This window comes from Lacerta agilis, chromosome 6, assembly GCF_009819535.1.
Source record: "Lacerta agilis isolate rLacAgi1 chromosome 6, rLacAgi1.pri, whole genome shotgun sequence".
In the NCBI taxonomy this organism is placed as follows: domain Eukaryota; kingdom Metazoa; phylum Chordata; class Lepidosauria; order Squamata; family Lacertidae; genus Lacerta; species Lacerta agilis.
Genome location: NC_046317.1, coordinates 26,635,714 through 26,649,112, shown reverse-complemented (window position 1 = coordinate 26,649,112; position 13,399 = coordinate 26,635,714). Strand labels below are relative to the sequence as shown.

Genomic DNA, 13,399 nt, shown 5'->3' with positions numbered 1-13,399 from the left:
TTTTTTAAAACACGAAAAGCTGCTTCAGGAGCCACTCCCAGGACGTTTTCTAGGGAAAATCCTTTCCTGATACACCCATGTGGTTTCACATTCCTGCTCTCCCCCTTGTTTTGTCAGCACCAGTTTCCACCCTCCCCAAATGGGCTTTTATTTTATTTTTAAATAGCACTGGGACTCAGTTGCACAGATTAATGTAGAAACATGCAGTTAGCTCTGCAGTCAGACATGTAGACAGTTAATCGTTTATCTTTGGATGTTAGAAGTCATAACGTTTTATTGTGATATTTCTCTACAGTATGTATGCACACTGAGATATTTGCTCCTGCTTTTAGCTCTCTAGTGCCAGACGATGAACAAATAGGCTTATAAACTGTATATGGGGATTCCGGTTTAATAAGGTTTGGGGCAGGAGCAAAACCAGGACAGGCTAGGAAGAACATGCAAGAGATTGCGTTCCCAAATTAACCCTTCCAGCTCATTTGCTCTCTGCCACAAATACTGAGCACACAAAAAAATCTTCTGTGTTTTGTGTACAACTCCTTCTGCATTCTCTGTCTTCTCTTACAGCGAAACAACACTTCTTAGCGGTATCTGACGACTTTGGCACCCTGCATGTTTTGGAAATTTCGTGGACATTAAGCCACCCTTCCCTCAATGAGGTTTGTAACCTGTTCCAGAAACTTGGCTGGGGAGTGGGACAGGGGAGCTACAAACAAGATTTTTTGCATGGGGTTCTAAGAGTTACAGGATGTAGTTGGCTTAGCATTGCAGGGGGTTGGACTGGATGACCCTTGGGGTTCCTTCCAACTCTGATTCTATGATCTGGTGGCATCCTGTTGACTAACAGAGAAAAATGGATGTGCCATTCATTTAGACAAGGTATGATTGGAGGTGCAAACACAATGGTCATATCAGAAAGCCGGCAATTGTGTAGTGAGGCTGAAATGGGAGCAGAACTCAACTAGAAAACAGGCAATTACCTTGGCCAGCCGCTTTGGTTGGGGAAGAAGACCTAAATGCAGCCTCTGTTTGGCACAATCTACAAACTTCTGGTGGCTGGATTTGGGGAGAAACTAATGTATTTTTTGGCCCATAAAGCGCTCTGGACCACAAGACTGTTTTTTTAAAGGGGAAAAACCAGGAAAAAATATTTTCCTGGTTTTCCTCCTCTAAAACGCAGGGAGGGGGTGCTGGAGGGGGAGCCCCTTTTCCCTTCACAGTGGCTCATCCCCTCTTGCTTTAAAGGGACGAGGGGAGAACGCTCCGTTTCTCCCCATTTCCCTTTAAAGCAAGAGGGGATGAGCCTGCTTTCGGCATCGGCGCGCGGGGCGCAGGGTGGTGGAGAAAGCAGCAGCATCCCCGCTGTTTTCTCCACCACCCCACACCTTGCACCGATCCCAAAATCCTCCACCAACCTCCCTGCCGCCCACCGATCCCAAAAGCAGGCATCGCAGCTGCCTCCCCCCACCTCCCGCCGAACGCAGCAGGGGATGGGGGGAGGTAGCGGGAAGCGCAGGGGATGTTGCTGGATCGTGCCAGCACCTCCGTTCCCGAAAGAAGCTTCTTTCGGCGAACGGAGGTGATGGCACGATCCAGCAACATCCCCTGTGCTTCCCACTGCCTCCCCCCACCTCCCGCCGAACGCGGCGGGGGATGGGGGGAGGCAGTGGGAGCGAAGCCTTCGCTCCATAAGATGCACAGGGATTTTCCCTTCCTTTTTAGGAGGGGAAAAGTGTGTCTTATGAAGCGTAAAATACGGGACATTATAAAGAAACTCATTCATTCTTTTATAAAATTTAATTTTAATCCCACTATTCTTCTGAGCAGCTCAGACTAGGAGAGGTACATTGTTATCTCTCTCCCCCCCCCCCCACCCTATTTTTCCACACATCTGTAATATGGAAACCTGGTTCCACTCCCATAGCTGGAAATGGGGTAAATGTGTTTTTGTTGATGGATATTCAAAATGCCTCTGTCATAACCTAAAAATGCCTTGGAATATCAGCGTTCTAGTGTGCTTCATTACTTTGAGCGAGAAGTCAAACATCTGGAGTTTTCTGAAAAGCGGCGAGAATTCAGAGAAGAAGAAAGAGCAAATATGGAGCGTGAGAATTTGATGAAGAAAACGGTAAGATTCTCTTAAAGTGACAAAAGAAGCTTGGAGTGCTAAGGTTTTGAAAAATGTGCCTGTTTTTCATGTATTCCATTTATTTTCCTTTCCTTTAGTTTATAAGCAGTCCAACCCTGTGCAGTGCAGGGAAGCTAAATTTAATCACAATCATAATTTAAGGAAGGTTAGGTCTCCCCATCTTCCCCTGTGCTTCCTATGCCTTTTCCTCTCTTCCTTCATTCGGACGTTACACAAAACCATGGTTTGTGATAGCACTAACAGTGCTTTGTAAACTGGCTTCAATTAATGGTTGGCGCCAGTGCTATTTTTCTAGAAAAGGAGCTGCTGGAACTCACCATGAACACCTCCCTTGTTCTCTTACAATGGCGATGGTGCTCACTTGAGGTGCCAGAACTGAGTTCTGGCTGAAGGGGGGGGGGGCACACCTACACAAAACATGGTTTTGCATTGTGTCTGAACCCAGCCTCTGTGGGAAATGCTTTTGGAAGGGCTTGTATTGAATGCCTTTGCCAAAACAGAATAACTATAATGTAAAACATAATAAAACAGAGAGTGGTGGGGATTTACTGTTATGTAGAGATAGCATTTGAATTTGTGCCTTTGTGGGCTGTGAGTTACAAATGATAGTATCCTAACTCTTGGCATCTGTACAAGGTCATGTGACATGCAGTAGTGGCGGCTGCTCACTGGAACTGGTAGGGCAGAAGCCAAGGAGACAGACAGTAGGCGGAGCTAGAATCAATGACAGGCAGTGCCAACGAATACTAGTTTTGCTCCACCCTCTCAAAAAAGGTATCACTGAGATTGAGGAGGAATCTGTCACAGGCAGTGCAACCCCCTGGACCAGTTGAGGCAGGCAAGTGGGGCATTGTCCCAATGTGGGCCAGCTCCTACTGATTCCATGTCTGAGGTAGCAAATTCAGTGAAGGATACCTTGTAGTACAACATGTTTGAGCTGCTGTACTACTCAAGTGTTCTTGTTTTAGAAGCAGGGTTTGTACCCTGAATATGAACACTTAAAACAAAATTTTAAAAATTCCTTCCAGTAGCACCTTAGAGATCAACTAAGTTTGTTCTTGGTATGAGCTTTCGTGTGCATGCACACTTCTTCAGATACATAACAAGAACAAAGTTGGTCTCTAAGGTGCTACTGGAAGGAATTTTTTATTTGTTTTGACTATGGCAGACCAACACGGCTACCTACCTGTATGAACACTTAGTAAATAATTACTAAGTGCTGGTCTCGACCTACAAAGCCTTACCAGGATTGGATCTCCCTGTATGAACCAACCTGGACCCTACACTTATGCCCCCTCATCACAGAAAGGCCTGGAGGGTGGCAACAAGAAAACAGGCTGCCTCAGCTTGCTTTTCATTATGTTTTTATCATTGATGTTCTGTAATGTATTCTTTAATGTTGCACACGGTTCTGGGATATTCTGATAAAGGGTGGCGCTTTGGTCTAAACCACTGAGCCTCTTGGGCTTGCCAATTGGAAGATCAGCAGTTTGAATCCCTGCGACGGGGGAGGGCTCCCTTTGCTCTGTCCTAGCTCCTGCCAACCTAGCAGTTCAAAAACACACCAGTGCAAGTAGATAAATACTGTATTTTTCGTTCCATATGGTGCACCTCGTTTTTAGAGGAGGAAAACCAGGAAAAAAATATTTTCTGGTTTTCCTCCTCTAAAAGGCTGGGGGGGGGGTGGCGGCGCTGGAGGAGGAGTGGCGACGGCAGGGGTAGCCCGGTAGTGATGCTGTTGGGCTTCCCCTTTCTCCCCCGACACCGGCGAAAGGGGTGGGGGAGAGATGCCTTGACACTGTGCTCACCCTCCACTTTTTTTAAAGCCAGCCGGGGAGGTGGTGACCTTTATAAAAAGCAGGGGGAGAGCACGGCGTCAAAGCATTTCTCCCTGCCCCCCCCTGCTGCTTTTTTAAAAGACAGCCGGGGAGGTGGTGATGAATGGGGGAGGCGGGGGGGAGCCTGGTAGCATCGCTACCGGGCTCCCCCTGTCTCCCCAGCCCCCTTCTGACACCAGTGAAAGGGGAGGCAGGGGGAGCCCGGTAATGAGTGCGCAGGCAGCGTGGGGGGGGGGGGAGAGGAAGAGCAGCCCAGGCTGCTCTTCTCCTTCCCCCCATCCCCGCCAGCACGCTCTGCTTTTGTGAGCGGAGCGTGCTGGCTGTGGGGGCGGGGCCTTCGCTCCATAGGATGCACAGACATTTTCCCTTCCTTTTTAGGAGGGAAAAAAGTGCGTCCTATGGAGTGAAAAATACGGTAGGTACCGCTGCGACGGGAAGGTGGACTGTGCACTCTGGCACTTGTCACGGTGTTCCGTTGCGCCACATGACCCAGAAAGCTGTCTGTGGACAAACGCCGGCTCCCTCTGCCTGAAAGCGAGATGAGCGGCGCAACCCCAGAGTCGCCTTTGATTGGACTTAACCGTCCAGGGGTCATTTATTATTATTAAATCATCATCTACCTAAGAGGCTATGAGAATTAACTTTCCCCTTCCAACTCAGAAAATGTATTTGTAACTTTGCCCCTCCTTCCTTGCAGAGACCGCCAGGTGGCCAGCGGTCAAGAGAATTAATGGAAGAACAGACAAATCAAGATTATATAGATTATTTGGATCTAGAGAAGACCATTCTGACTCGTCTTGGGGTACTGAAGGGACCAGATAAATATGCCTCCAGGACCAACTAGCTGCATAAGACACCGCTATTATATTCAGGACAGTGTAACTTGTTGTAAGCAACATATTTAAAATGACACTGATCCAAAGACATGGGAGCACATGAGGAGAGCTCCCACAAGCCAAAAGGACCTGCTGCTGTACTGTTCAATTTGCAGCTTGTCTCTTTTTTTTTGACTGCAGGGACTGTCGAAAATGCCCCCCTCCCCCTTTATGGCTATAGGTGCTGTTCCTTACAATATGTATCATACTAAATATACAGGTAAGCAATGTTTTCACACATGGCTAAAGGTGCATATTGACAATAAAATAATAATTGGTTTTGCATTTGACATCAATTAGAACCTGTAGCGCCTTAATGCAAATATTAAAAACCACTCTATGTTAATACGTATGCCCATTAAGTGCCCCGGAACACAGCATCACATGTAATCATTTCAGACATCTGGAAGTACACACAAACATCAGGATCCCCCCCCCCCCGATCTACTACATATTCAGTCGTTATCACATAACATCTTCATGGAATCTCTGTGTATGCTAACAGCTGGCCTCAGCAATACTTGTTTCCAAAGTGACTAAGGTTGATTTAGGCCAGAGCTTTTCCAAACTTTTCACGTTGGTAACATGCTTTTTAGACCTGCATCATTTCGTGACACAGTAATTGAGTTTTACTAGCAAACCGGAGGTTAAACAAACTCCTTTCTGAGGCTGCTAAATGAAAAAATGGGCACCGCAACAGCCATGACTTAACTATTAACAGTAAGCAACCAGCCACACAAAAGTCAGCGGACACATGGAGCCAAGCAAGAGGCATGATCACCATTCAAACTCACCTGCAGTCACTGTGCCATCAGCTTGTTTATTTCCATAGTTCTTCTGTCCAATACACATTCTCAACATATAAACGTCAGGATGCACAAACTGCAATAGTAAAAAGATTTGTGTTGAAGGGAGCACTTATCCCTTGACACACAAGAGCAGGTCACCGGCTGCTTGTGTTGCAGCAGGAGAGCAGCTTTGCCCCTGCAGAAGTTAAACAACAGCTTGACTATTTACCTGTGCAAATGAACAGCAGCTGATTAATATTAATGTCGCTCTCTTATCAGTTGGGGTGACATTTTTCATCATGCACTACTCTGCCTATTGCTATGTTACCAGGTCAGGTGCCATCAGAGACCATTAAGCAGAAATGAAAGGCTTCAGAAAAGGGCAGGTTAGACTCTTAAGAGGGTGAATCCACACTTTCCACAGCCTGCTATGGTAGCAGAGGCTCCTGTCAGACAAGTGTCCATACGGCCAGGGCACAAAGCGGAAAGACACATGGAGACAGTTTGCAAAGTGACTCTTACCGGTCTGCAATATTCACTGCTCCTGTCTAGCTTTGATCAGTGAAAATAACAATTACAGTCAGGAATCATAGAGTTGTAAGAGACCTCAAGGGTCATCTAGTCCAACCCCCTGCAATGCAGGGATCTCCGCTAAAGCATCCATGACAGACGGCCACCCAACCTCTGTTTAAAAGCCACCAATGAGAGGGAGTCCCCAACCTCCCGAGGGAGACCATTCCACTGCCAAACAGCTCTTACCCTCATAAAGTTATTCCTGATGTTAGTCAGACTCTCCTTCCTTGTAACTTGAATCCATTGGTTCGAGTCCTACCTTCCGGAGCAGGAGAAGACAAGCTTGCTCCACCTTCCATGTGACAGCCCTTTAGATATTTGGAGATGCCCATCGTACCTCCTCCAATTCAACAATCCATGGTAGATGCTTCCTTGGGGCACAGGAAAGTGATAATTAGAAGAAAAGCTGGGAATAAAACATTTTTTAAAAAAATAACAGGTCTAACAGAATACACAGTGGCCAAAGACCATTTTAGGTCTCTGTCCTCCTTTTCTCCCCAGTCCAAATAATCTTTCAGTCACCCAGGGGCATTCTTAGCCCCTTGGCTGCCCAGGACGGGAAGCCAAGGGGCACTCCTAGGGGCGGGGTATCAAAGACTCCCGAATCCACCGCCTGGGCTCCCTTGGCGGAGTGCAAGTTGGGGCAGGGAGAGGGACGGGCCAGCGAGGAGGGGTGTCCCTCCTTGCTGGCCCCCCTCTCCATGCCCCGGCCCCGCAAGCCAGCCAGCAGCGGAGCTCGGCATAGAGGCAAGGGGTGGGCCAGCGAGGAAGGGGTGGCACCCCACCTCGCTGGCCCGCCCCTTGCCTCCATGCCGAGCTCTGCCGCTGGAAGAGGGGGGACTATTTTCGGCGCTGCTGGTGCGGAGCCGCAGGGGCAGCCAGTGAGAGGGGTGACACCCCTCCTCGCTGGCCGCCCCTGCGGATCCACCCCGGCAGTGCTGAAAATAGCCTAAAAAGAAAAAAAAAAAGCCCAGGGGGTGGGGCTGCCCCCCATGTGTCAACCCCAGCAGAGGCGCTGCCCGGGGCCCTCCGCCCCCCCCCTTGCTATGCCCCTGCAGTCACCATCTCTTAGATCCTATCTCTCACACCTGGTAGCAGCATGCCTCTGAATGCCAGTTGCTGGGATTCAGAAGTTGGGAGAGGGCTCTTGAGCTCAGATCATGCCTACAGGCTTCCTATAGGCATCTGGGTTGGCCACCATGAGAGCAAGACGAGGTGGCCTGTTGGTCTGATTTACCAGGGCTCTTTTTATCTTCTTACACATACACATGACCCAGATTCAGAGCTGTCAACCTTCCTTTTTTTGCAATGGGAAACGCGCTGGAATAAGGGAATTAACCGCAAAAAAGGTAAAGTTGACAGCTATGCCCAGATTGTATGCCCAAGGCATGGTTCCAGACAGCACATTCAAATATCACGGGGTGATGAACAAGTAACCCCTTAAAATATGTTTACCCACCTTTCTCTTACATACGCAGGCAGGCTAAAGAACAGCAAAGGTGGATCCCTGCCACTACCTTTTCAATAAACCCTGAAGTATATATATATATATATATATAGAGAGAGAGAGAGAGAGTGATAAATGTACTTCAAATATCATACATGCAGTTTGTGTACTAGACTAGCCCCCCTAAAACATTAGTGGCCTTGAATGACCAGATGTGTCCCAAGCTTATCAGATTTAGAGATTTGTGCTGCAAAAATCCCGAGGATCTATTTTTATACGAGAAGTTACTAGCTATTTTTAACATACCAATGTAGCTATCTCCACCCCACCCCCCGTGGGGGGGGCAGTGAGGAAGAGAAGGCTGCCTTACCAAACACTAGCTTCCTTAGTGTATTTTGCAAAATACCGTATATACCCGAGTATAAGCCGACCCAAATATAAACCGAGGCACCTAATTTTCCTACAAAAACCTGGGAAAGCTTATTGACTCAAGTATAAGCCGATTCACCTTTGCCGCTGTGGAGGAGGAGGAGGAACGAGCAGCCCGAAAGCAGCCCTTTGGGCTGCTCCTTCCTCTTCCTCCTTTGCCAAGTTTGCATTTATGCGAGCAGTTCAGGAATGGAACAAGCTGCCTGGGGAGAGTAAAGAACCGCTGTTCTTGTACGCTTAAGGAATGGTTGACTGGGGAGAGCGGGTGGCAGCATGAGTGGAGAGAAAGGGCTTCTTTCTCGCCGCCCCCACCGCTCGCCTCACTCAAGTATAAGCCGAGGGCAGCTTTTTCAGCACAAAAAATGTGCTGAAAAACTAGGCTTATACTCAAGTATATATGATAAGCTACCAAGGGCCCCAAAAGAACGAGCTGGAAGGTTCTGCCTAGGGTGAACAAACATGGGGCCTCCATCTGAACCATATCGTGGAGGCAGGGTTAGATCAATAAACTTGTACTTGACAATCTTCCATCCGTCAGCATTCAAATATGAAAGGTGGACAGAGGCAGATGGAGGCAGATAACAAGAGGCCACAATTCAGTAGTCTCTGTCAAATGCTTCTCTCTCTCTTTATTCACGAGTAAGGAACATGGGGTGGCTGCACTTAAGAACAAAAATGCCTGCAAATAAGAACTTCACTGTTGTTGAAATAATTGCATTCCAAAAAGTTTCCACACCAAAAAAAAGAGGATTTTAAAAAAGTTAATAAAAAGCACATGCACCCCTTAAACTGCAACTTTAAGAATGAATCACATGAGCCATTCATTTGCACTGTTGCATAAACCCAGACAAACCTGCTGAAGATGCCAAACACAGATTAGCTCTGCTGGCCTGTTTGCACCATGCTGACCTCAACCCCACCACCACCACCTCCCACACTCCATGGCTGCCTGCTGCAGTAGTAAATCAGCTGGATGGAAGGCAGGTAAACTATATGGGTTCACCAAGATATCCACTGCTGGCCGACCTAGAATCTTCTCTTGAAAAACTGAAAATCGTCTATTAGAAGATGTTCATCTTCTTTCCTAAAGCAAGCAAACTGTAATCCTTGCATTTATTGTTGTTTGTCTGCAATCTGAATCCTAATCCTATTCTTTATGGGGGGGGGAAACTATGCCTGATTGCAGTATGTACATAGAGTGGATCCTATTATATAAACTGTTACATAATATAACAAGGAACAGCTTACACAAACATATATCACCAGTTTAGGCGGCTTGAACAACGGACAGAAAGCTGAAATTCGGTACAGGTTTGGGGCTCTTTTGCATTCACACACTTAACCAGCTATGGGTGGGGTGGGGGATTGCACTACCAGTCAGCAATGTATTTATGCTGGTAAAATGTAAGCTGTATTAACCAGGGTAGAATCCAGGCATTCCTCTGTTCTTAATAAGAGCAGGAAAAGTTTACATGCATGGCGCAGAAGGTTCTAATAAAGTGAGCAAAAACACCAAGTGGGTCATCATCACAGTTCTTAATTTCCACACATCTAATCTGTAAATCATGCAGGCACACAATCTACCTCTAAGCAGGGATGTGTTGAAGCCATTAATTTAAAACAGATTTGAAGCCATTTAATACAGGCTCTGGGATTGCATTTCAATTTAACAAATGCATCATTAAATTGTTTCCTGACAGATAATGAATTCCCATTTGGGAGACACAAGTTTGCACATGAATTTTTTATCATTTGTGCTTGTTGAAACAAGCACAGCTTTCATTCAGTTCTAAAATAACGTGTATGGAAAATGTGCATCTCTCCCAAATGGCCACAAACAATTGCTACAAAGAAAACAGATATAAATACCTCTAATGCCAGTGTGGTGTAGTGGTTAAGAGCGGTAGACTCGTTATCTGGGGAAGCGGGTTCGTGTCTCCGCTCCTCCACATGCAGCTGCTGGGTTACCTTGGGCTAGTCACACTTCTTTGAAGTCTGTCAGCCTCACTCACCTCACAGAGTGTTTGTTGTGGGGGAGGAAGGGGAAGGAGAATGTGAGCCGCTTTGAGACTCCTTCGGGTAGTGAAAAGCGGGATATCAAATCAAATCCAAACTACTACTAATGTGGTGGACTTATTATTAAGTAAAGGTAAAGGGAACCCTGACCATTAGGTCCAGTCGCGGACAACTCTGGGGTTGCAGCGCTCATCTCGCTTTATTGGCCGAGGGAGCCGGCGTACAGCTTCCAGGTCATGTGGCCAGCATGACTAAGCCGCTTCTGGCGAACCAGAGCAACGCACAGAAACGCCATTTACCTTCCCGCTGGAGCGGTACCTATTTATCTACTTACACTTCGTGCTTTCGAACTGCTAGGTTGGCAGGAGCGGGGACCGAGCAACAGGAGCTCACCCCATTGCGGGGATTCGATCCGCCGACCTTCTGATCGGCAAGCCCTAGGCTCTATGGTTTAACCCACAGCGCCATCCACGTCTCACGACTTAATATTAGGCTTAAAACTAAAACTAAAGTTTCTTAAATCTAAAGTTTTTTGTTTACTTGTAATATAACAAAAACTACTGCCCAAAATGCCAAGACAACATGAAATCTTGAAATTTGCCAACAGAATTAAATTCAGTCACTGCTCATACATTACTGAGTTCCACAGCCTGTTCTATGGATGGGAGAATAACCATGAACTTCTTGTCATGCAAGGCAAAGGCCAGGGGTAGTGGCAGAGCAGCCATTTGGGCACCTGCCAAGCCTTGCACTCCTGAAGAGGGCCCGTTTCCAACCTCTAGAGCTATTCCCCTTCCATGCTTGCCCTGAGCATGCTACCAATAACAAAGGTGAGTTGCCTTGAACTCTCCCTGTAGGCCAGTGGTGAGGAACCTGTGACTACAATTGTTAAGACTACAGTTCCCATCACCCACAGCCAGCTTCATCAGCAACATCTGGAAGACCGCAGGTTCTGCACCCCTGCTTGTAGGCAGTTGTAAAGGTTAGGCTCGGTGGGAAAGCGAAAGTGAAAGGGAGGTGGGCACAGAAGTTCAAGGGGGGTGCAGTGAGTGCATCCCCCCCACCCTTGGAAATGGTCTGTATGAGAACCACTTACATGTACACTCATATGCACAACGGCCTAATTTCTGTGATTATTCCCTCTCTAACAGATATGTTGCAGCAGGGAGATTGGGGGGGACGACGATGACAATAGAGTCCTTGTGTGCTTGTAGCTCATTAGGCCTCTGGGAAATTGATCAAATTACTCAACAACATGATGTTCTGGCTCGAGATACAATGTGGATAGACTAGAATTTTACTCATTTTCTGTTGGGAATTTGTATGTTCAAAAGCTGTCGGAATGCTAAACATTCTGATAGCATGTCTATGTGTGTGCTAAAAGGGAATTGTGATTTTCACAATGCAACAAAGTAGGCTACTTCCATTCTCATTGTGCAAAGGGCAAGTATGAAAAACGCAAAGCCCATTATTGAGCTAGGCTCTCTCTCTGGCCCAATTCCAAGCATCTATCGACTGAGACATGAAGGCTTCGTTTGTACATCCATGGTCATCGCTAGACAACTGCAACATCAGTGGCTTTTATGTGTGAATGAAACATCACAGACCCAACACTACAAAACAAGGTTTTGCTACTTATTGTGACGTACAAAAACTAATGAGTTTTCCAATGTTGAAGTTCTCATTTATCTAAAATTAGTCAGCGGAACAATACAAATGCAGAAGATCAGAAGGAAGCAGATGAGACAGGCAATGAGTTTTCAAAGGTAAAAATGGTAAGTTGCCTCTGGGAAGATGTTTGGGAGGAGACAATACTGTACTACATCTCTAGGAGGGTATCCCAGAGGATCAACATGGCAACGGAGAAGAAGGCCATAACATTAGGAGCCATTTCACACTGTAGCCTAAACTTCTGTGACCAGGCAGGTCTATTATAGGAGACACATCTTCAGCTGAACTCATTCCATAACAGCAAAACATTAAACCTGGCTTGGTAGCAAATGGCAAGACAAGTGCTGTAACAATGCAACAATTCACTCAGTGAGCTGGAAACAAATCTGTTTCTGATAAACTACCTCTGGCTGGGAAGAAATAGCACTGAAGTCGCCACTCAAATTCCTGCATGAGATTAGGACTTCGTCCTCCCTCTCAGTTGCTGAGCGCATTGAACGACTAGCCCTGAAAAATACGAAGGAAAACTTATATTCACAACCACAGCAGATTCTGTGTGGGCAAATACATTTTCAAGGTATTATGTGGAATCAGAAATACATCCAACTTATCTTCAAATAATGGCAACCAGGGCTTTTCCCAGCCGGAACTCGCTGGAATTCTGTTGCGGCACCTCCCAGGTGGGCACCATTGTCATTCTAAGAGAACGAGGGAGTTGTTCATGGTGAGTTCCTGCACCTCTTTTCCTAGAAAAATTGCACTGATGGCAACCTTTTACAAAATGCAACCCATTTTTATTCTTAATCCAGATTTTATTCAGAATTAACATTTATATTTTTAAAAATAATCCACTTCCTGTACATATATACTTTTAAAAAAATACATCAGCTTATCAATAAATGCTTCAGGTTAAAATTTTCAAACAGTACCGTTGTTATTTAATTGTGATGACTGTATCGTGTACTGAGACACTAACAATAATAAATTAATAAAAAGGACACTGGATAAAAAGTGGAGATATTTAGGGGGGGGAACGTGGCAAAAAAACAAACAAACTGTGCACCAAATTCAGGCATCCTATTGTAAATAAATAACAACAACAACAACAACAAAAATAGTAGCCGGACAATATATAGGAGGGAAACAAACAAGTTAAAATAGCATTTACATAAGGTCCATAGGCCAAGAAAGCGGCCGCTAACATAATACAGAAGAAAATTTAATCTTACAGTGTGACGCGAGTTTGCAAGTTCCAAAGCACTATTTAAGAAACCTTTGCTGACTTATATTTTTAAAAGCATTTCCATTTAAAAACTTACTCATCTGCATTATTAATAATGCAGCCTTTTTTAATGAGGCGATTGGTTGTATAATTTTTATTGCTTGGGTCTTATTGCTAGACAGTGGACAGAAGTTGAGTTTTCAGTTATATATTTGCATAAGAGTTGCATTTGCTTTGGTTAACTACTAAGATAGCCAACATCTGAGGACAAGTTTAATAAACATTTTGTCACATTTATCCTTCTAAGGGAAGGGCTGAGGAGCTGTCAATAATACTCATTTAAGACAACTGGCAAGATAAACAGTAAATTGATAGTCTCATTTAATACTGT

The 13,399-nt window shown here is 45.7% G+C and overlaps 1 protein-coding gene and 1 long non-coding RNA gene across 4 annotated transcripts in view; one reads left to right on the top strand and one right to left on the bottom strand.

Moving 5' to 3' along the window:
- Nucleotides 1-4,941, top strand: part of WDR63 (WD repeat domain 63) — a 31,725-nt gene extending 26,784 nt beyond the window's left edge. The window contains exons 21-23 of one of the 3 annotated variants that reach the window (XM_033151674.1): nt 568-659; nt 2,006-2,128; nt 4,685-4,941. In XM_033151674.1, the coding sequence (XP_033007565.1) occupies nt 568-659; nt 2,006-2,128; nt 4,685-4,831 (362 nt within the window). In that variant the 3' untranslated portion in view covers nt 4,832-4,941. Of the gene's footprint in view, nt 1-567; nt 686-2,005; nt 2,129-4,684 lie in introns of those variants that run through there. The other 2 variants (XR_004426812.1, XM_033151675.1) reach the window with 2 other exon arrangements.
- On the bottom strand, nt 1,944-6,446 carry LOC117048189. The gene is made up of 3 exons (XR_004426813.1): nt 6,410-6,446; nt 5,657-5,744; nt 1,944-2,057 (listed from the first exon to the last, which is right to left on the bottom strand). It is a non-coding gene; the product is annotated as an uncharacterized LOC117048189 (long non-coding RNA).
- Nucleotides 6,447-13,399: the final 6,953 nt, after the last annotated feature.